Source organism: Bombus huntii, chromosome 10 (assembly GCF_024542735.1).
Source record: "Bombus huntii isolate Logan2020A chromosome 10, iyBomHunt1.1, whole genome shotgun sequence".
Classification (NCBI taxonomy): Eukaryota; Metazoa; Arthropoda; class Insecta; order Hymenoptera; family Apidae; genus Bombus; species Bombus huntii.
In genome coordinates, this window is record NC_066247.1 from 89377 (window position 1) to 113631 (window position 24255).

Sequence of the window (24255 nt, forward strand, 5' to 3'; positions counted from 1 at the left end):
AAATTCGGTAGGACGCAAAGTGCTGGGCCGGAGAGAGGACGCGTGACACAAGACGCGTAAACAGTAAGGGCAAAAAGGAGAAGAGACGGAAGCGTGAAAGCCTCGTCGATGTATTTTGAAGTGCGCTCGAGGCGTGAAATGAAACAACGTAAAGTTTACATCGTGTTCAGGATGTCAGTCCATCGGGCGTAGAGGAAAAAATCAGTGGTAATTGTTGGAGAATTGCGGTCGGAGTTTCTTTAACGATACCGGCTAAACGTTTTCAGCGGCAGGTAATTAGTCGTGGAAGTTGGAATCGTGAAATGCGAGAATACAACAGGAAAGACGCTGCTATCATTACGTGATCAAAACGTGATAAGAATGCATAGGTACATTGGCAGATTTTTCGCGCGAGAAGAAAGCATCTTGGCGGAATTAATTAATTAATTAATTTAGAGCGATGGAAGGAATAAAGAACGACAATGGATTAGCACCATCGATGGAAAATGAAGGCAGTACATCGATATTGTCTGAAATGGCATCAGTCTTTGGATCGTTCTGGATCTAGAATATTGATATTCGGATGAGAAAAATCTTCTTCGTCGTATAAAGGTAACCCACGAAAACAATACGAATGGGTGCAATAGGTCAATGGCTGAGCACTTGCTTGTTAATCGAATGGAAGCCTGTTAGAGGCGCTCGCGCGTGAAACAGAAGTGGAAGCGAGCATAGTCGGTGACTCGGCCATGCCAGTTGTCCGCCTGCCTCGTGCCGCAAACAAAATCTGCATAAAGTGGCGACAAGCGTCATCAACTTCATTATACCTGTATCGTATCGATACGGAAGAAATGAAACGCGTTCCTGTCTTTGGATACTCTGGAAATCGTCTGAGAATTGGCGATCGTTGCGACCTAAAAAGCTAATAAAACAAACTGTGACATCGAAGAAGGATAAAATATAACGATCTGATTAACGTAGCTGTAATATGTGCCGGTATAGTATATGATAAATCGTAGGGCTGATTTGATACAAGTGTGAATCGTAAAAAGGTAAAACGAAAAGTGATGAAACGAATCGTGTTGATCGGACGTTCTTAAATTGGTATTTGTGCGAGGTGAGTAGTCACCTGTACGTAATTTCCAATAAAAGACTCGTACTAAAGTTTGTACTAAATTAAGAGTAAATCAAAAGATAATCGAAAGACGTGTATCCGAAGATAGATAGTTTGTCAGCGAATTAAGAAATTTTTGCGAGAAAAATGCAGAACCTCCAAGTTTTTGTAAATTCAACGCCCGACCCGTTGAACATGACACTACTGATGGAAAATAACACTTACTACAATAACACGAATATCACGGATTTACAATTGAGAAATCAATTCATACTTCCGTGGTGGAGACAAATGATCTGGACCTTGCTGTTCGCCTGTATGATCGTCGTGGCAACTGGTGGCAACCTGATAGTCATTTGGATTGTATTAGCGCACAAACGGATGCGCACGGTCACTAATTATTTCTTGGTAAACTTAAGCATCGCAGATGCGATGGTGTCTACGTTGAACGTTACGTTCAATTACATCTACATGTTGAACAGTCACTGGCCCTTTGGCACGCTCTACTGCAAGATCTGTCAGTTCGTCGCTGTGCTCACTATATGCGCCAGTGTCTTCACTTTAATGGCAATTTCTATAGATAGGTAAGCGCGTTATTCTTACTCAGAAGTCGAATCGAACAAAATTTTCATATTCATATGTATTCATGTTCGATTTATTTGTTGGTTTAGTAAGAAATTATACAGATAGAAATAATCTTACAATTAGAAAAGAGACAAAGTACTCTTCTGTTTATCGTGAATTGTTTATCGAGCTGTTTGTCTTTGTCAGACATACGTAAATATTTGCATTTTAATACATCAGAATCCAAATTGCACGATATTTCAGTGATATTTCGATATTTATTTAGGATGAGTTTCGACGATTATACGCAATATCGGATAATACCTTATCTTAATACAGTTAGCCCGTGGCTCGGAATTATTTCGCAGAACAGCATTGCAAATTTCAACCTATCGTAAACTTCTATCTAATTGAACTCCTATTATCAAGGATTATGATTTAGAACTCGACTACCTCGACTGCTTCGAGCCAAACTACGCGGCGGTGTTTGAAAGCCGATTAAATACAATTTAATAGCTAATTAATTTTGCTCCGATAGTTATGATTGAGAGTCTTAGGAAAAGGTCGAAAAGATGAAATCTGTGAAATGGAACCGCCATGCGAAAGATTACACGTCCATAAACTGGACGAATATGCGGTTAGCTTTGGCCTCGACTGCGCGCACATAGAAACGCCACCTTGACAATTCGTCGCTCCAGGAAAATAAATAACGCTCGGGCCAGACTACAGACGGGCGAAACAACGGATGAAAATCACGATCTCAAAGACGGAAATGCAGCTTTCTCTGTAGGCAGACATTCCAATCTTTGTTGGACAATTTTAACTGTGCTGTGTACGTGGAAACGTACAAAGAAAACGTAATTTCCGATTCACTGGCTTTTTCCTGAAATTTAAATTTAACCCTTTAATCAACCGACGTTACCTTTTACTTCTACTTGATAATCATTTATACGTAATATTATTAAGTAATTCCTGCAAGTAACAACTGCAGGTTATTATTGAAAATTTTGATCCATTAGACTGGGAATTATCGATAAAGTAATTATTCGGTTATTTTTTTAATCATAAAATTCTTAATAATTGGTGAAACGTTTCAAAATTTCCAAACTCGCGTCGAATATTAATGAAACGCTTGTGACATAATTCTTTTCAAGTAGCTATACTATATGCATACATATTTTATTCATTCCCGGTGTGTAAGTATGTGTAATAATTGAATAACAGATTTATGAAAATTTAAGTTAGTAATTTAGTCCGTTTCGCTAGAGTCAAAGATAAACAAACATAACTAGAACGTTTCCCGTAATTACAGGTATTACAGGTATTACAGGTATTACAGGTATTACAGGTATTAAGATAATACTTAAAACTGCATTATTGTCGGTATCAAACTCTGCCTGTGTTTATTTACAAATCGCATAAATTATCGTCCTTCTAATACATATTCGCAGTTACGATTCCAAATATGTTTGAAAAATGTACGAAATACATGTAAAATACTTTTGCGAAAGCGCGTCGCCTATACCCGTAACTAATCTCTTGGTTTGCGAGGTCGGACGAAAGCTAACTTTGCGTGGCGTAGCCTCGTCGAAAAACTCCTCGAGGACCTGCCACAAAATGATACACGATATACTTATGATAGTGTAGAAACAACAAATAAGTCTGAAGCTTCTGAACGGGTGGGTCAAAGGTCTTTTACGAATATTAACCGCGAGAATCTCTTTGGAAAAATCTATTTAAAAAACATGCTTTTGGCGGCGGTATTTTTTCGATCACGATCAAGCATAGGTAGACCGTAAACGACGTCGAATCGAATCGAATGGAATCGGCGTCGATGATTTCCAATAGCTCGATAGCCCCGTGACTATATCGAAGAATTATGCTTCAACGATTCGGAGAGAAGAACGTGAATGGCACGTCGTACTCGCGTGCCTGTGACACTGCCGATAAATGATAATGTGCGTTATCGAGACTGCAAGAGAAGCTCAGGTTCCAGAATTTCTGGTGGAACGAACGGCATTTCAATTGTGAAAGAAACCATCGCGATTCGCTGTGAGGACGTGTATGCACGATATATAGGTTGAGTCTCGACTAAACTCGAGTATCTTCGGCGCATACCATCTTTCCTAGTATTAAATAGTTAACAGGTCGTATTAACGGTCAAGTTATCAGCCGAATAACTGAGCGATTTTCAAGCAGAGCGCTCTTTTTCTTTACATTGTCAAATAATAAAATGACGATAGCCAAAATAATAGATAGCCGTCTGATGTAAATGCTGCGGCTCGAACCAAGTGCGATATATTTTTTGCTGTGCCAGAGAATTTTGTCAATTAGTTTATGTCCGTCATAAAGTGAAAAATATTGAAAATCGCTGGAATAATCGAATAAAATCGATGCAGAAACAAGCGACAGGCATCGAAAGATGTAAAGAGTACCTTATACATTGAAACATATTGCGATTTGCGATTAGGTTTTACCATCCCGGATTCGGGTGTCCCGAAGCTCGCTTGTATCCAAAATCCAAACCGTCAGCCCCCACCGATCATCCGCGCTATCATGCTATACATACATGCATATGTGCGTTGCACACGGTGGTGATCTGGCATGCGTCAGACGCACCTATGCTAATATACTGGATAGCAATGCATTTGTTTTTCTAGAAGTGGTTTTCAAGTGTTGCGTTCGCATCAGACGCGTTAGAAACAGTCTAAATGCTATCCAGCTACGATCTATAATTTACAGAAGCTTTTATTTTGGGACATCGTACCTAATCTAAAAAATAGAGTGACAAGAGTGCAGGATTTTATAAATGACAGCCCTATTTGCGACGCATGCGTCGACACCCAGGTTTCGCGTTAACACTCGTGATTAGTATACAGGTTGGAATATATGTAGATCCGTATCGGCGAAACGGTGTCAAAAGCAACTTGTATCGATGCTAACAACGATGGAAATTGAGAAGAAAGACTAATCGTCGGTAAAGAGGCGAGAATCGAATGAAGAAGTGAGATAGATCTCTACGATTGCATGTGAATGCGAAGCATTGTGAATAACGTTAATCGGCCACCACGTCGATACCTCTGAATTAGCAATTGAAAGCAAAGTCGTTTAAACTGGTTCGTTGCAAGCAAAGAGCAGCCGCGAGAGTGTCGCGTAAACTTGAGACTTGGATTATGAGAACAAGAAGGTTGAGCCGTAACCCAACGATTAATTTTCTTTTTATCAAGCTTTTATTTTACAGAGGTAAAATTATACCGAATCAGAGTAAGGCTGACCAAGAACTGCTCGAGCTGGCTCGAGTCTCGGCTTATATGCGTTTTGGTTTGGGGATGTCGAGGGATTCGGTGTAGGTTATGATGCGCAAAAGAGTGCGAAGGTCGGGGATCGATGTCTTATCTCTGGTGTGGATTAAGACGTGGTTGATGAATGCCTCGCTTGGAAATTAATATTAATGACGGGAACGGGAAGACCGAGACAGACGCATTTTCAAAATAATAGATCGATCCTATAAGCCAAAGCCAATGGATAGAAGCAGTTTATAAAAGATATTTGGTCGTTATTATCTATGCTCGTTTGTGAAGGACTGTGAAAATATTAGAAAATTAAGTATTTACCAAATAATACGTACAATTATAAACGATATTAAGAATTCTTAAAATAGACAAGTGGGATTGTTAGGAATCGATTCAAACTCAACTTTTTTTTCAAACTCAAATACCAAGTACAAAAGAATAAAATTATACTATTATCGCCTTGGAGTACATATTAAAGGGAATGGTGCGGGAGAAAATGTATAGAAGATGAGATTTCTAGCATTATGCTTGCAATTTCGTAGATCAGTGAATCGTGTACTGAAAAGCACAGACTTGCAATGTAAACGTACTCTACAAAGAATACGTAGAAAGGGGTGATGGCGCAGAAAATAGTTTGTACATATGTGGCAAAAATGCTTTACCCTTCGAACGTAGCGAGAATTTCATTCGACTATGTATGGGGAAGTGACCTTTCTTTTCTGCCTTTCTTTTCTGCCATTCTTTTCTGCCATTCTTTTCTGCCATTCTTTTCTGCATGAAAGGAAGAACGCAACATTGATACGTAAGCTGTAAGCTTACAGCTGTGCCGGTCGCTCGTCAACCGGAATGGATATAATTTCAAGGATTGTGTTAATTTTCGTAAAATCGCTTATGACGCTTATAACGCTTATGACGAAGCAAGTAAAAATCTAACCGAACATTGTTAAACTTTCGTTTCATCGAAACTCGATTTACAGAAATTTGGATAATTAAATCGCTTAGCGATAACGCTTAACGACTGGCTTCGTGAAATGGAACGATTTCATTGTCCCGACAAAGTCGCTTATTACTCGTCGATGAACTCCTGTTCGCAACAATAATATAACACTCGATATAATAACGACATTGCCGGAGTAAGTACATATTTTTTGTTGCAACGTGCGACTAGTTGTGCGATAATTTTATTAATATTTATATACATATTCGCATATTATGCCAATGTTATGGTATTATGGTAATTTGTAGGCGATATGTAGTCTGTTTGGGACTAATATAGAGAAGCTATCGCAAAATCGATCTCCACCTTCGGACTTAAATTTTGTTATCGCATCCGGGATCAAATTTATCGAAGGAATTATGGGCCGCTCTCTCGTCAAATTCGACCGTTCTCTTGACAAACATACGTTAAAGTTCCATTAAATCTTCTTACATCGACATCCTTTTCCAATATCTTTACATTCCGCAGTCAGATAGGAATGCAACATAGTTCTTCTTCATAGTCGAGTTTCGTACAACCAGCAGGTAACAAGTTATTTGTAATTAATGGTTCTCATCGACTCACCCGGCGCACTTTTATCACGAGGAGTTATCGTCTACGAGCTTCCTTCTGTATGCGACAACCGTATAGCACTCTACGTATTTATAATACTCGCTCTAGTCTAGTTAAATTTGTCAATAAATCGATTAAATATGTTTATCTTCTTACTACGAAGATATGCATAAATAAACAGGAAAATATGAAGATCCGTGTGAATCGAAATACAAACGTGAACATAAACCATAATTCGAATTTTAATCAAAATGCCTATGGTGCTATTTCCCGACCATTGGAAGACCGATTAAAATTCCAATGCCACTGTTGGTGTCGGTGGTGCGAAGGTTCGATCGATCGGCAAAAACATTCCGGTACTCGACAGAAAATAACGCGTGAATCTTAATTTCATCGTCAGTAACGAACGATTCGATTTCGAAGTCTCGCGTGTCAAACTGGTGTCTACGTTATAATTTTAAATGATTTATAATCGATAATGTGAAGATATCGCCAGTAAAGATATTCTTTTCACACCTAATAATTTACTGTATACAGCTTTATACGTATGTATGTATATGAAAAGTTGCATCACGCAAATTGTTACCGTTTGGCAACAACCGTTAGCAACACTGGAATGGACGAAACGAACAAATGGAATAGGATATCTTGAAAATTATTTGTCGCAATCTTTTCAATCGTAAGTGATTTCTGACAGTGTTTGTGACAGTGTTTCTGACACAACGCACAACGTAAGCGCACAACGGGACTCAACATCAACTGTAAAAAAACGTTATGAGCTTTCGCGTGTACGACGTACTCGAAAGCAGTTTATATTTATTACTATGAAAAATGCAATTTCACTTGCATTATTATTTACATTTACCTTTACCTCTTTACCATACTTGCCTTTACCATATTTACGTTTCGGTCTTTCGAAATTATTCTCTTGAAATCTTATTAAAAGTATGACGTAGACATTCACAATGAAGAAATTTCTTCGCATACGAAGTTTTGCATATCTTGCATACTGGAAACATACTTCGTAGATTAGTAGGATACCGATTCGTTTAACCGACGTTAAACGAATCTCTTAGATTTATTTCCTCTCTGACGTAGATCGCGAAACTAACGTGGAGTAACTGGTCGGATCTGAATTCGGATCTGAATTCGGATCTGAATTCGGATCTGTTTGAAAGCGACCTGTGGTGAATGCACGAGACATAACTGTCCGGTGTTTCTCGTGACTCCCTGGCTTGAGAGCTTGGACACAGTTTTTCCTTTATTGCGAAAAGAACGCAGTAGTTTGATCGATCGATTCATCGACGAAGCGCCAATTTCGTTGTTCAATATCGGTATGCTTATAAATGGAGGCTAACGGGAACATTTGCGAGCGTGGTCTTTGCACTATGGTCATTTGCCTATGAAATCGTAGAGAGAATAAGAGAGCAGTGAAAAGTAGAAGGAGGATACGCCGGATACGTGGACGTGGACGTGAGACAATGGAAAGACATCGCTGGATACCTCTAGGAAAGGGAACGTATCAGACTCGCGCATCTAACGAACTAACGAAGGCGTGAGATTTTTGAAGAAAAAATAATCAACATATTTTCTTTATCCGTATGCAATCGTATAAGGCGGTAACAGCGTTTAAAGTTGGAAGTTGAAACTAAATGTACCTATTCGAAAAATATAATTCGGAAGAATAGAATATTAGAGCGGTGTGCTGGATTTAAGGGAAGTAAACTGGATTTAAAGCAAGTAACGATCGAATAAGTATAGATTGAAATAAACGTAAAATAAAAGATGAAAAGCACGAGAATGATCAAAGTACGAAAGATTCAGGTGGATAAAATCGATCGAGTGTCTAGTTTCTAGAATGAGAGATGCTTCGAGTTGGTAAGTGGTAACGTGTATGCAGTTTCTCGCACGATTGCGTTCACAAGACATCGGACAGTTTGCAGAAATTTCAGGTCAAGATATCGTCCGTGTGAAGCATCGAGTTGCGAGAAGCTATCGTTTCTGAAACTTTCGTACGTTGATAGAGTACGCTTTCGTGCTGGCATGTCATATAACTTTGATATTCTTTAAAACTTGTACTTTTCCTTATATTTAAAAGCGAAGATTAAAATGGACGACAGTCACAAGACATTTCTTATGCATATATATATATATATATATATATATATATATATATATATATATATATATTTTTACACAATCTTCGCGCACATTTCAATTGCTCAAAACACTTGTTAAAAAATGTTGTTTTACTGTGCGATAGACGAAATTTTGTTTTAACAGCAACGTAGAAGGGCAGCAAGCACGTATATTGCATTTACATACGTATGTGCTTTCGATTGGATCTACTGATTATACAGGTTGCGAAATAGAACGAATAAAAGCTGTTGGAAAGATTGACCTGTTGGTCGAAGCAAACGAAAATCACGTTTGAGAAAAAGTGAACGTGCGGCGAATAGCAAGCGTGAAAAGGAGTATTTAATGATTTTCTTAAACATCTTTGTCGATCGGATTCTTCGGGCTACTCTGTTCTATAATTATTATTATTTCACATTTTATAGAGCGCGGTGTATGACTAAAATACCCGTAGTTGCCTATACAAACAGTTATTCTATACGTCAGATACGTATAACGAGATACGTAAGAATTCATATTATTTTTTATATGAAGCATGCGATTGGAGCGATAAACACGTTGATATTTTCAGTTCAACGTTCTTCGAAACCTTAATTTATAAGCAGAGCCACCCTTTTCTTGACGCATATGGCATCAAAATTATTTATATAAACATCGCATTAACGTGCATCGACAAACACGATACATTGCTCGATCAAGTACATATATGTACATAATGATATCGTTATATCAAAGATCTATGTAACATACAGCGAACAGCATTCAGAAATTGCAATATAATTATAGCTGGAGATAAATTATATGTCTTATGTAGAGGTACTTGGGTATATGTCATTGTCCATAGGCATGATGAACCGAACAGACTATTATTATTTATCAAATATATATGTAGTAATTATTGTACGATGAACCATACCGATTCGAATAGGTCAATTTTTCTTCTTAACAATAATTTATCGTATATGCGAAACATTTTGTTGCAAGTTGGCTTTATCGAAGTTTACGCAAAGAAAGTGGACATTCTTTGGCATCTAAAATCTCGATTCTATTTCAAAGGCGAGGATATATTCAACTCGTATGCATTTCAAAGATACTTCTGTTTACAGTGGATTTGACATTCAACAGACGTAAACCTTCCGTCGTAAACATTCTATAGTGACCTATATTGCAAGAGCCGCATAAGAATTGTTCGATCGCTATCGTTTCGTTTACCATCATAAACTTGTACTTTTTTAATGCCTACTATACATATATAGATTTACTTTTAATTATGGAAGAAAAATTATTTTGGCAATTTTGAACATTACGTTTTCTTACCGATAGAGTATCGACTAATTTTTGCTGTTATCGTTTGTTGTTGTCAAATTACCGAAAATCACTGAAAAATCGTCAAAACGCGACGACGTTACAATGACGGACGATTGAAAACGAAGAAACATAAAAAGCTGCAACAAGATTTTACGTAGAATAAAGGAAATAAGTGAAATTGCATTTTCCCTGGTTGACAAAGAATTTCACGATTCAGATTCACATTGGAGAACTTTGGGTATAGATTTGAACGACGCGACGAGACGCGACGAGACGCGACACGACGCGACACGACGCGACACGACGCGACACTACGCGACGCAAGAAAGACCGTATTGAATGAAATTTAAAAAGCGTGTAAGTATGTCAGTCGTTAATCCAATCTGCAAGTGTAATAGCGCAAGCTATCCTCTGATTTTTTTCTCTCACACCATACAATCAGTTACACCATACAAATTAAGATTTAATTTCATTTTCTTGTAACAACTATCCTACCCCTTCGCTAATAATCTTTTAAACGTATGCTTTTTGACAAGTAATCTCTTAGTTTAGCTTTGCTTCGTTTCTACAGATATGAAAACACTGGTTCATATAACGTGTTTCATGGTACAATTCACTTTATAAACGACGCGAGACAGTAAATACAACGATAAAAGTCTCACTTTCGTATTATCGTGTTACTATTATGCGAGTGACTGGCTGTAATTAATTCGAGATTAAGTTTATTGCAGGAAATGTGAAATTACATGAAATTTATGTAAGATTAATATGATGATGATTGCATAAAAGCAAGCTCACCTTCCCGATCCCAGTAACAAAATTACTCAGGACATTGACTTTAACAACATATTTCAAAATCATTAAAATTCACGAGTTGCGTCCTGCTCTATGTATGCACGCAGTATATATACATATATAACTATCATTAATGTCCATAATGATATTGTAAATAGTACAACTAGTACATAGCATAGCTCGAACACTTTGACTGCCACGCCGAAATTACATGTTTCGCCGAGGACGCCACGGGAGTATTTTTATTATTCAAAGCATATAATGGGAAGATAATAATAAGACAACGTTCTTGCCCAATGGACTGTTTGTCTTATTGGTGGTCACGGGTGATAGCGACATATTATAACAAGGCTTCGTTTATTTCAACAAACCATTCGCATTCGTTATTTCGTCGTAAGCAAATCATAGAGAATATATTGTTGAAACATTTGATGTTTTAATAAAAATACTTAATTGTTCGATGGGACACTTTTTATTTCAAGGTATCTTCTGTTTATCCGTTATATTCAAAATAGCCCAACTGTCAATTTTCATTCGATTTTTACAATTATAAGAAGTGGCGTCACATACATGACCAACGTGGCAGTCAAAGTGTTAATATCACGAAAGATTCGTCCTTTATTTGCATTATAATCTTCCAGTTTAGTGTTTGTATCGATTGCTGCTAGGTTCATATGCATTAAAAAATATATTTTAACAGTTAATACGTATCGTGTATTGCAGATACATGGCCATCATGAACCCGTTGAGACCTCACATGGGTAAAAGAGCTACCCTCTGCATAGCGATTTTCATTTGGATCGTAGGAGCTATCCTCTCGCTACCGATGCTACTCTTCTACACAACATACACTCAAAACTTTGCAAACGGCGAAATACGAGTGATCTGCTACGGCGATTTTCCCAACAGAGACGACAATGGTCTCAGTTACGACGAATACTTGTGAGCTTATCTTAATAATCGAAACGCAACCTTTTTCTTTCCTATTTCATGCATGCTAATTCGTGCTGAAACGGTACAAGCGTCTCATTACACTTTCTCGAAGAACCAACCTTTTCAAGAACCGTAGAATTTCACTGCGAAGCAATGTGGAATTAAAGCTACGTGAAAAGGTAAATTTTAAAGGTTAAAACGATCGCAGGAAACGTTATAAAAGAAATTTCAAAAAGGCCCCGTTTTTATCTCTTAAAATGTTGTTTATCGCGAACAACTATAATGAGCAAATCCTTGCACCGTTCGATATCGATCACAGATATCATCTAACAACTGGTTTATGACGCGTAAACGATCGGCTCTGCCGATCAGTCAGCTTACCATAAAACGAATTTTGCTTAGTCTGCGAGCAACATCGTCAATTACTCGACCGATGAAACGACCAAAAGAATCGACGGCTCGTTATTTCGGTTTTCCCGTGAAAATATACACAAGTGTGACCAACCTTGATACAACCAATATACAAATACAAAGAACAGACAAAATGATATATATATATATATATATATATCTTTTGTCTTTTTTATTTCGAGAAAGGAATTCAACGTCGTATCATTTTGTCTGTTCTCTTTCTCTCTGTATACATATTTTTAGATAGTCGATTGAAGTCTTTATACATATGAAACGCATATCGCATTTTCATAAAACGAAATACTAAATTGTAAATACTAAAAGAGGAAAACACTGTAATAACATTTAACAACCCATAAATAATGTTGATCGATTTATGGTTGCACAATTGTACGTACAGAATGTAACAATGCTCGACAATATCGATCAATTATTATGCGTTAATGTTTCATTCTAGTTACAAATGTAAATAACACAATTTTGTAGTTTAGCTCAGTTTGTGTATGAAACTGTTACTCTAGAATGAAATACTCGAGTTCACTGTGCAAACGTTCGTGCACATAGAATAGAAGTTCCTTTGAAAACATTTTTTAACGGAACGTACCTACAGTTCGGTAGTTTCATCAACACACTTTCTAAAGATGAGAAAATAATCTGCAATTTCCTCGATTTAATGGATTCGAACACTCTGCATCGAGTTTCATCGGTGTTACTTTTAATTACCAACTGGAGCTGATAAAAGTGCAGTTCAAAGTTTTATTCAACTACCACACAAAGCTATCACTACTATGCTTTGAGCTCGATCACAGAATTCATTGAAAGCGAAATGCTTTAAGCATGTTTAAGCACGACGTCGTTGTTGCGTATCTTTGTCCACATTCTTTCTACTCGCTTGAAAATTTTAAGATAAATCAAATTCATGGTTCGCGTACATAAACATTTTTATATTATTATACTATACGGGAGACTTTTTAACGGACAAACGGTTATATAAGGAAATAAATATAAATATAAATGGCGTAACGTATGACCGACATATCAAGGAAATACGAATTCATATTACTCGAAACATATGCTCCAATGTGAATAACCACGTGTATTCAAATACAACGTCTCCTGTTTTCAGATATAATGTGATCTTTATGGTACTGACGTATGTTTTACCGATTGGATCGATGACGTTCACGTACGCCAGAATTGGTTTGGAGTTATGGGGTTCGCAAAGCATCGGCGAAAATACCGCCGGGCAATTGGAAGGTATAAGGAGTAAGCGCAGGGTATGTAAATCACGAGGGAATGAAATCATCTCTTTTATTATGCTTTGTGTTTCATTGAAGAAAAAAAAAAACAGGGAAAGAGAGCGACGATAATCGTTAACTTTAATTATTACTAATTATTACTAATTACCGTCGCACTTTATCAAACGATAACTAATCCCTTGATCTGGACGATTTTCCATTCCTCGAAAACATTCGTCTCATGTTCTATATCATCGAATATCGGAAATTTGTACTTTGAAAAATGGGTTTAAATGCAGAAAGATGGGCGGATACCCGTGATATAAAAGGGATGCGACGAAACTAAAAGTTCGATTCTAATAGTTCAAGTTCTCGTGTGGTTATTTTCGACACACGACAGCTTTTACGTTATCATGAAACAAGATTGGTTTCCATTTGTTCCCCCAACGCGGCTTGTTTCGTTATTAATCCCACGTTTCGTTATTAAACCACGTACGATTTCATCTACTTGTTTACAATATGTTTCTGTTGTAGTTGTAGCCCCAGGTTATGACGAACAGGAATAAATGTCTTGCATATGACCACCAAACAATCACCATTTTCTTCTTCGCACGAAGCGCTAGTTCTGTAACGTGTTCTCTATGTTACGTCATCCAATTGTTATTTTGAACGTTTTACGACAGATAGTACGTCTTCAAAATTAAACGCGCGCAATAAAAATACAATAAAGATGGATTATTTCTTTCGAATAATGAAATTATCGACGTTGGTCTAAGCTTTGATATATCGTTTATAGTTTAAGTCTTATAATCCTATAATATAGTTTGTCCTTAACCGTCCTTATACGAGGAATAATGGTAAAGCTACGTACTTTTATCTAAAAAACGTTATTTCCTTTGCCGTCTGTCGTGAATTAGATTCAATAATGCATTTTCAAAGCTTGTTGTTGTTGGCGTTTCACAGTCTTCTCCTTTTTCATTCTCTTTCTAATGCAGTCTACGATTCCACGAACCAACGATCGACTGTCCCATTATTTACATATTTCTATCCAAATATTATTTCTAGATACATATATTTGTAGCGACTTTTGCAGTACTCGATTTTGAAATTTGAACTCGTAAAAAAATAACGACACCAATATGTAATGCAAATAGAGAATGATAAGGGATATGAACGAATGCCGATATTATTGGCTTAACGTGTTTCGATCCTTTTGTTTCAAGGATTTTTCGAGTCGCCTAGAACCACATCGTAACGAAACGATCGTAAAATTACTCCGGAAAGGCATCCTGCCAATTAATTTTAAACGCGAGCCGCAAAAATATCTAGACTTAACGTCTGGATTTCAACGATAGACACGCGAGGCGGTATTATGGTATATCCACACGTAGGTGTATCTTTGTTTAAAAGCAGTTTAGACGTTAAGCCACGCTATAATTTCTAATTAGAAGGTCTACCAGGTCGCCGCACCTGTTCGCAAACTAAATTCTCTCGTAACACATCGCGTCGATGATGCAATTTGCAAATGTCTCGATCGTTTCTTAACAATTTTCACATAGTACTTGTTAAGGCGATACAATAATTTCAATCATTTACTCATTTACTTTCCTTTCTAAAGTTTACACATTTCGTTTTAAGCTATGACAATTTCGTAATAATTCCAACGACGCATATATTTGCAGCGTGTGTTAACTCGTGTAATCAGCCAATACTTATAGTACTGTTACACGTGTGGAATAAATAGAGATAAATGTTCTAACAGTTGGAAGTTAAGGCGATATTTAATAAAATTTAAGTAACCGAATCTTTTAAAACAGAACGTAAATCAAATTGCTCGTTATACATATATGCATGTATGTGTATGGGATTAAAACTACGTACGACAGCTTTACTTTCATTAAAGTCATTCGTTTAAATCGTTAAAGTAGAAAATGCCGTGGAATTAACTCGAAAGAATTACTCGAAGAGATTATGATACATCGATGATGATTATCGAACGGGAAAAGCTAACGCCAAAAAATTTGGATTAAAATTGCAGTCGATACATAAATTTACACTGAAATATATAATTAAAGGACAAATATATCGGAAGAAACCTAAGAAATTCTTCTATTAACGAGACTCGACTAAGATTATCCATACACCCTGATAATGATAATGCATCGTAGACAGTGAACGTTAGTGTTAGTTCGTGACGTTAGAGTTTTACGACCGAATAGGTATACGTACGGCGTACAGGTTTCGAAAAATAACGAAACCGGACTTGAAACTTTTATTACACTCGTGTTATGTTGTTCCATCGTTTTTACAATTGGGCTGCAAATATAGTGGAACTGCACTTTCTTACGATAGTACGTACGTTCCTTACTAAGAGGAGTTCCTTTTTTGATAAAATCCGAATAAGGTGTTCTCAGGCGAAAATTTTTCTAGGATGCAGTACCTGCTCGCCTGATGAAACTTTCTTACTTCCTCGTCGTGACGTTTAATAACTTGTCGTGCATTCTTGAAGACGAAAGTTAATTTTTGAAAGAATTAGCTCTTGAGGAAATTCCTCTGACCATCGTTCCAAACGTTTTCCCTCGACAACTGATATCGTTACAAATTGATAGATCGCAAACTTGGACGCATCAATATATAACCAAGGATGTATAAACCGCAATGGTTTCCTTCGAATTTTATACAATCAACCTACGTGTAGGTGATACATTGCTCAATTTCTTATTAATTATATAATCGAGCACGAACTTTGTACGAATTGTCATAATTTGTTTGATACGTTTGATACGTTTGATACGTAATTCGTTTGCATTTGATATTTCACGCAAGTTCAGTCTTCTTTTCTATCGAATGTAATAGGTTTATCAGTCAAGCGGTCGTTATTTAACTAATAACGAACGCGACGGGCGGAAAAAAATAAAGAAAGAGATTACGCGTATGGGTATGAGGAAATCTCTTTCTGCAATCTTCTCCTATGCCCAAGTGATCCTATTGGATTTCGATTAAGCGGCAAAGAGCTCTCGTTTTTCTCTATATGCGGAATCACCGATGGTCCATCTTGCCACGTACGTAGAAACACCACGTTCTAACGGCCGTGATCACCTGCCCCGTAAAAGGATCAAAGAACATCGTTGAAGAAAGTTCAGATTGAAATCAGTCGACAGACGAATACAAGAATTTCTCGGTCTACGGTCTATCTAATAAACAGACGGTAGCTCAAGAAATTTCTTGAGATCAATGCAAGCAAATGTATGTAGATACAGTGCGAGCACTGGCCTAGCGATGCACGTAACACACGATGTGACAATTTGTGAGAAAAATGGAAGGCCAAGAAATTAAAGGCGTGAAGATGAAATCGAGCGAAGGGGAGCCAAGGGACAGCGACGATCTCGTCAAATGCGAATGTGTCCCGCGAGTCTAGTTACACGAATAAATATAACAGATGGCCATCGAGATTTTCTCGACGACGCAACGCGACGATGCGACCAAGGTTTCGTTGTCGTCCTAATTTTACTAACAAATAATTTTAGAATAGTAGAGAATAGATATACCTACGTAGATATATGAACATAGATGTACATATATGTATGCAGAGTATATGTAACAAAGTGTATTTCCGCGTAGTGGCGAGTGAACCGTAAAAGCGAGAATTTAAGGGAATTGACTTGCGTGATAGGGTGATATGGTTTCGAAAAAAGGGATATTCTATTACATTCCTTTATAGTTCTATATTTTGTTCCGATCTTGCATCTTCATTTTAGTAATATACAGGTTTTATCGTGAAATATAAAACGTTTGTTCCGCTTATTGTTTTGCAAGCAAAATGAGAAATTTAATTTCGAAAAGTTCCATTCTTGGAAACAGCTTAAGAGGTTGATCTGCATATTCGATGCTTCGAACTTCAAAATATATAATTTCTTTCGATAGAGTAAGCTCTGTACCGAAGAATCGACAATGGCTAAAAGTAACTTTGTAGTTTATTATTTTAATGATTGAATCTTACGGCAACCTGAGATATATCTTGGACATGGTAAGTAAAAAAATAGTTAATCGCAAAAGAAATGTTTCTAGACAAACTATGACGATAGACTTAATAAAACGAGGAGCAAAATCATTTGAATATTTAGTAGTTGCCCTTTAATGTGAAACGCCCTGAGATGCAATAAATATTTCGCAAACAATTTAGGGACGATCGAAAGATTATTTTGCAATTTCGACAAGTAGAACTCGAGAGATAATGAAAATACATTTAAACGAACAATGGTAAATTCTATTCCAGACATTTATTCCAAACATTTAGATCTCATATACTACAAAGTTTAACGACTCTCATGGTTGGGGTAAATACAAAATGAAAAATGAAAAGTATGAATTCTTCTTAATCATTATGTATATGTATATGTATATGTATATGTATATGTATGTTTATGCGTATATTAAACGAGTAAGAAATACAGGATATCAAATAGCCAGACAAAGATGTATTACGTTAAAAAATATAATTTACCTGCTGTGTCTTCTTAATACAAGATATCGTAGGTCGGGCGATCAGCAACGTTGATTAACAACGTTTCGTGCTGCGTACCTATGGATCCTGACGTAATACAAGTTTCATTAAGCGTAAAGAAGCGGAGTATTCTCCGGTATAATATAAAAACAAAGGGAAGGAAACAAAAGGAGAGAAATATATAAAGATATTGGTAGAATTACAAGCTTTTTATAGTTTGTAAACTTACATATTTCGATGTATTATCCTTTGTCCCAGTTTTAATATCGCGCAAACAGCTTTGAATTTGCACCATGCGAAATATATTAAACGTGTAATTGTATAGTTGTTTTCCTGTATTTTCTTCTATGTTCCTGTGTATGAGAAATTCGTAATCGAATTCGTATCGTTCGAATCGTAATTCGAATATCTTCCGAACGTTCCGTCTTTTTCGATCGACTCTACGAATCATCAGATAACGAAAGCATCCAGTGTGCACGCGAAATAATTAAACAAAACGTCAAAATAGTATCATGGATATCGAACTTTTTCCTCTACCATCGATCTCCGTAGCCTACTATGACAAAGCTCCCAAGCTTTCTTCGACTAAACGAAGAATCGTATATGTATACCAATAGAAAGTAACGACTAATAACAACAACGATGGCTACTAAATACCAGTACATTTGTTTTTCAGGTTGTGAAAATGATGATTGTTGTCGTAGTAATATTTGCAGTATGCTGGCTACCGTTTCACGTGTACTTCATCATAACGTCATACTTCCCGGAGATTACAAACGAGCCATACATCCAAGAAGTTTTTTTAGGTATTTACTGGCTCGCCATGTCTAACAGCATGTATAATCCCATAATCTACTGTTGGATGAACTCCAGGTAAAATATTACTTTAAAACAGGACGTAAGTACCTTTCACTAACCTTTACGAAATGCCTTTAGGAAATTTAAAAACATGTATTAATCGATCCAGTTTCCAGTTTCCATTTTAGTTTCATGATTAAACATTTGAAAATTTGCCACGTATAAGTATTTGCCTAATTATACTATCGAAAGGTTTCTTTAACCCATTCATAAACTTCTAATGACATATGAGTAAAAAAAAACTTGTTTCGTGCTTACGTAACTATTTGTTTCGTGGTTGTGAAAATGCTAAATATAATAAAAAGGGTAACGGAGAAATTTCGAGAAATTTATAAAATAGAATTGCTAAACTTATTGTTGTTATTTGCTAATATGGTAAAATCGCGTCAGTAATAGTTTACACCTTACTTGATGCTTTTCTGAATAGAACAACGAAGAAAATACATCGTGCGATAGTCGAGTTTGAATCAGTCGGATTTCTTTGTTTAATTAATCGTTTCGAAATTGACACGTAATAGACGGCATTTCGCACGCTTCGATCGCAGTTACGGTTTCTGTAATCTGAAACCACATTTAACAGTGTAATGTCGTATATTCAACATCAAGATTTGAATTTAATTGGTAAAAGTTTTAATGGCATTTTGATAGAACCTTATCGATTACGATGTCGCCATCGCGCAAACCGATCGTACTCTGACTAAACGTTGAAACAGTGAATAAGGCTTTCGACTTTTCGGTTGCTTCGCTTGTTTCGTCGATTTTCTCTTCGTACGGGAGAATGGATGCATCGTTGTTACTACAATAGTATTAACGATAATATTAACGATAGATTTGTCACAAGACGAGAAATTATCGGCAGGTGTCGTAATTTAAGGCACGAATGTATTTTCAAATCGAAAATACGTTCTTTTGAAAAAGAAAGTCTCTGTCTAACACGAACGATGATATGTAGATAGGGATTTCAATTGCGGTACGCTCTCCCGTAGATACGACATAGGTACATCATATGTACATATCAAAGAACCGCATGAATCGTCGAAGACAAATCCAGACAACATTGTTCGGCCCACAAACTGAATGAAACGGGTGCCGGATGATTGATTTGAAAATAGCCATTTACCGGAATCCCTTTACACGTCATGCACAGGAATTGTTCCGGTGAAATTTTACCGCTAGTATCAGTGCTAGCACCAATATCAGTACCAATACCAGTATCAGTATCAGTACCAGTACCAGTACCAGTACCAGTACCAGTACCAGTACCAGTACAAGTACCAGTACCAGTACCAATACTAGTATCGCTATTATCGTTTCGCATCAAACAAGTAAAATACTGCTGTCCGTAACAAACAATCTCCTCACAATAGACCAATAGTTCTCGTCGTTAACACTCGTGCATCGAACGTATTGTACGTATACGTAGAATGTATACAAGTAGGTTGGAAAAAGAAAAAAGAGTGAAACGTAACCCCCGATCCTTTCACTTTCCAATAAAATATTAGCTGTGTTTTCCGTCCGAAATGTATATCGGGCGATATTCTGTTTGAAATACGATTTTAAATGGAATCATTTCTCCGTCCAGGTCTGTCAAATCCAATTTCCCGTAAACCTTTTAATTAGAAAAGAATAAATTGGAAGGGAAATTGGTATTTATTTAACGATTTGACCAATAACGATTGTTCCGTCTTGCAGATTTCGGCGAGGATTTGCCCACTTTTTCTCCTGGTGTCCGATGGTACAGGTTGCCGCCGAGCCCTCGTTATCACGTTCCGAAGCGTTAACGTCTCGATACAGTTGCACCGGAAGTCCTCAAACCAACACCAGGATATCACGGAACGGTACGTGTACGTCTTCCTGCACACCCTCGGAACGTCCTTGCACCACATCGTCCACAACATCCACGAGCGAGTCACGCTTCGAACACGACGACGCCCACACGGATGCACGAAATTCTTACATAGATTTGCACGACTTCACCGTTACCAGCGTCGTCCTTGGCGAAACCAATGCCGACGTGAATCGCGAGACGTAGTAACGAAATCGACTTTGAAACCCCGATCGTTGTTTCCTTCGATATCCGGTTCGATTCTTTTCGATAATTTACCCCGCGGAACAACTTTCTAATCGAAAGCATCGATGAAAATAATCATTACACTTCAGGGTCTAAAATATCAATGTTAAACACATACGATTAGATTCGCGTTTACGTGTACATTTTTTTGGAAGAAAAATTATTATCAATTAACCCTCGCGGCTATGAGACGATCGTTTCGAATGCAAGCATCGAATAAAACCACAGAATGGATTTTTTAACGCTTTCTAGTTATATCGTGATAGTGCGATCAGCAAAGACATGTGAAACACAAAATTCAATTTTCTAACTTCTCTAGATTTCTATTAGCTTCATAGTGTTCGTATTGTATGTAATTTGTATCGTGCTGTAGAGTGTTTTATTGCATAGTTTTCATCATTTTCTCATGGTTTTCTTATTTTTACACATGTAAGTCTGTAGCTTTTATTACGCAACCTATAATTCCTAAAGTTTTATGATGTTTGGAAATTTGATCCTATTCTTAGAGTTTCATAGTTTTTAGAAACTTGTAATAAAGATGCAACAGTAACTATATAAAGATAAATAAATATATTTTTCGAATAAAATTCGTAATTATAATTTTTTCTCTTCCCGTCTGTACGCGACGATTTTCAAATTACTATGGAAATTGAAATTTCATACATGGTTGGAACATAACCGATTCATTGTTGTCCGCGGTCTGCCGTTTGAGGGTTAATAAAATAATATACATATATTTCTAGTACGTATATAGTATGCCAAATAATTTTCTATTTTTCTTTTATCAACGACTAATTTATCAACAATGCTTGTCTTCGTAATCGCGATACACGGTTGAATTACCAACAATCGCCCGATTGTAACGAATATTAACAATGCGTTTATAGCTTTTTCATACAATGCGGTTGATGTGAAAACTATTCATCGTCATATGTAATCTCAGATATATGTATACAATTATACATTTTAGGCCCTGGTATTTCGTCATCGAACGATTCATAAAAAAAAGATTTACACAAATGGAATGCGGGAGCTTGAAGTTATTTTACATACAGGTACATATGTACCTATGTACTTTTGTTTAATTGATAAAAAAAGTGAAAAATATATCGCAGGTGTATTAAAGTGACGTAATATATATCGGGTCTTATTCAAATACAATGAGATATAATATCAACGTCATGATATAAAGCCGCCACAATGTTGTCTTCTTCTTATCGACAATTTTATGATCGATGATTTTTGTCGTTTAGAACTTTCACCTTAAGATTTATTATCGTTACTCGACTTTGAAATAACAAAAAAGACAAAACTACGGATAAAAATAAAGTATCGCGTTACCAAAAGAAGGCGCAGCAATTTACGAATAACTCCAATCTCCCGTATGTAACTTAAAAATGAATTTTTACACGTGTGCTTGTACATTAATCCATTAAGGACGAAACAGTGAAATAATCCGGAAAAGTTGCGCAAATGCAATGTTATTTAAGAGTATAGATAAAATAACTTTTACAGTACCGTTTTGTTAAGATCAAAAAAAAGAAAATAATCCATCATAGCGCTAAAAATACTTCAATTTCTTAAGACTTGATAAAATTACACGTGGAATCTAGGTGAAAGAGATAATTAGTAACAAACGATATTAGGCAAATCCTTGGAATGTCCTCTTCTAACCGGAAAAATTAACAATTACAATCGAGTAGTAGTGTGTAAATCGAATGCAATAACAAAATTCCATATCGTTAACGCAATGTTGCCCCTTAATGGGTTAATACCGAGTCATTAAATGAGATGAAATGAAATGGACTGAAATGAAATGAGACGAAATGAAATGAAGTGAAATGAAACTAAATTAAATTAAACGAAATGAAATAATTAAATGAAATGAAATGAAATGAAACGAAATGAAATGAAATGAAATGAAACGAAATGAAATAAAATGAAATGAAATGATATGAGATGAAATGAAATGAAATGAGATGAAATGAGATTACGATGCAGTAGAAATCGATTCGAAAATAAGAATCGATAAATGGATGCAAACAAGGCCTGTTTCTAATTTCGATAGGCACGGCGAGAATACCTTTGTACCTACAATCTTCGAGAGGAGGAAACGATCGGTTTTTGGCGCAACGTCGGGGAAGAAAGTGGAAAACTTCGCAAACTGCCGGCCATGTATCTTGACAGGAGGAGGAAAGTCCTGAGCAACGAGTACATACCTGGATATAAGAGTACATATCCTAAGCAGTCAATCTCTTCAAGATTCATCTGACGCGAGTGAAATAGGACAAGTTTCAAGAAGCGACATGACGTATCGGTTCCCCTTTATTACGCAGGGCCATTATTATTCACCAGAACGATAGCTCCAACATTATTGATTCTGTTCAATAGAGATGTTAACTATCGGCTAAATATTAGATCATATTTCCGTCTTGACGTGGAGTACAGCTAAATCGAGATTTGACGAAAAGAACAGAGTTTCTTCCTGTCGATAGACATCGTTATATACGAATACATAAGCTCAGACTTGAATTACCGTCGAATGTGTCGAATGTGAAGTTGCCATTTATGATTCCTTTCGATTGCTACACCATACAAAACGATTAGATGCTTAGTTTTATATTATTTCCGTTAAATTCTGTATACTTTAAATACTTTGTTGTTTAATATGTGTATAAAAAATAACGGACCAATAATCTACTTACTACTATTTGCATATGTTAACGAAACGTTCCTTTTTTCTAACGGAAAAAGATCGTATAGTTAGGAGAAATTTCTAACAAGAGTATATAAACTATAATACATATATAATAATACATATATAGCAGCTTCGTGTACGATTTGCTTGTTTGCAAAATATATAAAGTGCTTGCTTAATTAAATAATCTTCGTGCTCCTACATGGTGTATCGATATAATTGCTGATAAATCAAATAGATGATAAAAAGATATCTATATTAATATTCGTTGCACGAAGATATCCTATTTCAAATTCTAATTTCCTAAAAAACGAAATCTATATTCTTTATGGAATTTTACTACTTACATGTACAGACTTGTATCTTAATAATTTACCTCGCAACTATCACTGCTCTGAGAAGCAAGAAAAATATTGTAATCGATAGAAAAAATGTGCACGACTATCGTAAATTCGCAAAGAAGATTGTGACAAGCAAACGTTTTCGTTATAAAAACGCACAAATGTACTTATAAATAAAACAACCGTTACTAAAATTTACATATTTTTATTGAAAATATATTTACTTCGTTCTTTCTGTAATCTCATGATTTAAACTGTCTTAGTTATTTATCGTTTAGCCTGTTTATTTTTCATTAAATCGATATAATATAAACCGTTAATAGTACGCGAAAGGCGTCATATTAGGAATTAATCGGTCATTTGTAAAAAATCGCCGTTTGTAAAAATAATCTTAGCTCGCTAATATGTGTTAAAGAGCATTGACAATATTTCGCTAGCAACGCTATTCTTACCGAGCAAAAATTCT

At 36.3% G+C, this 24255-nt stretch overlaps 1 protein-coding gene across 2 annotated transcripts; it reads left to right on the forward strand.

The window, feature by feature from the left end:
• The first annotated feature begins 1033 nt into the window (after nucleotides 1–1033).
• On the forward strand, nucleotides 1034–23983 carry LOC126870595 (tachykinin-like peptides receptor 99D). 2 transcript variants are annotated; one of them, XM_050628424.1, is made up of 6 exons: nucleotides 1034–1674; nucleotides 11459–11677; nucleotides 13206–13356; nucleotides 18498–18694; nucleotides 20372–20517; nucleotides 22819–23983. In XM_050628424.1, the coding sequence occupies exons 1-6, from the start codon at nucleotides 1238–1240 to the stop codon at nucleotides 22932–22934; spliced, it is 1266 nt and encodes a 421-aa protein (XP_050484381.1). In that variant the 5' UTR covers nucleotides 1034–1237; the 3' UTR covers nucleotides 22935–23983. The 2 variants fall into 2 exon arrangements, with proteins under 2 accessions (XP_050484381.1, XP_050484380.1); XM_050628423.1 differs by lacking the exon at nucleotides 22819–23983 and having other exon boundaries at nucleotides 20372–22299.
• Nucleotides 23984–24255: the final 272 nt, after the last annotated feature.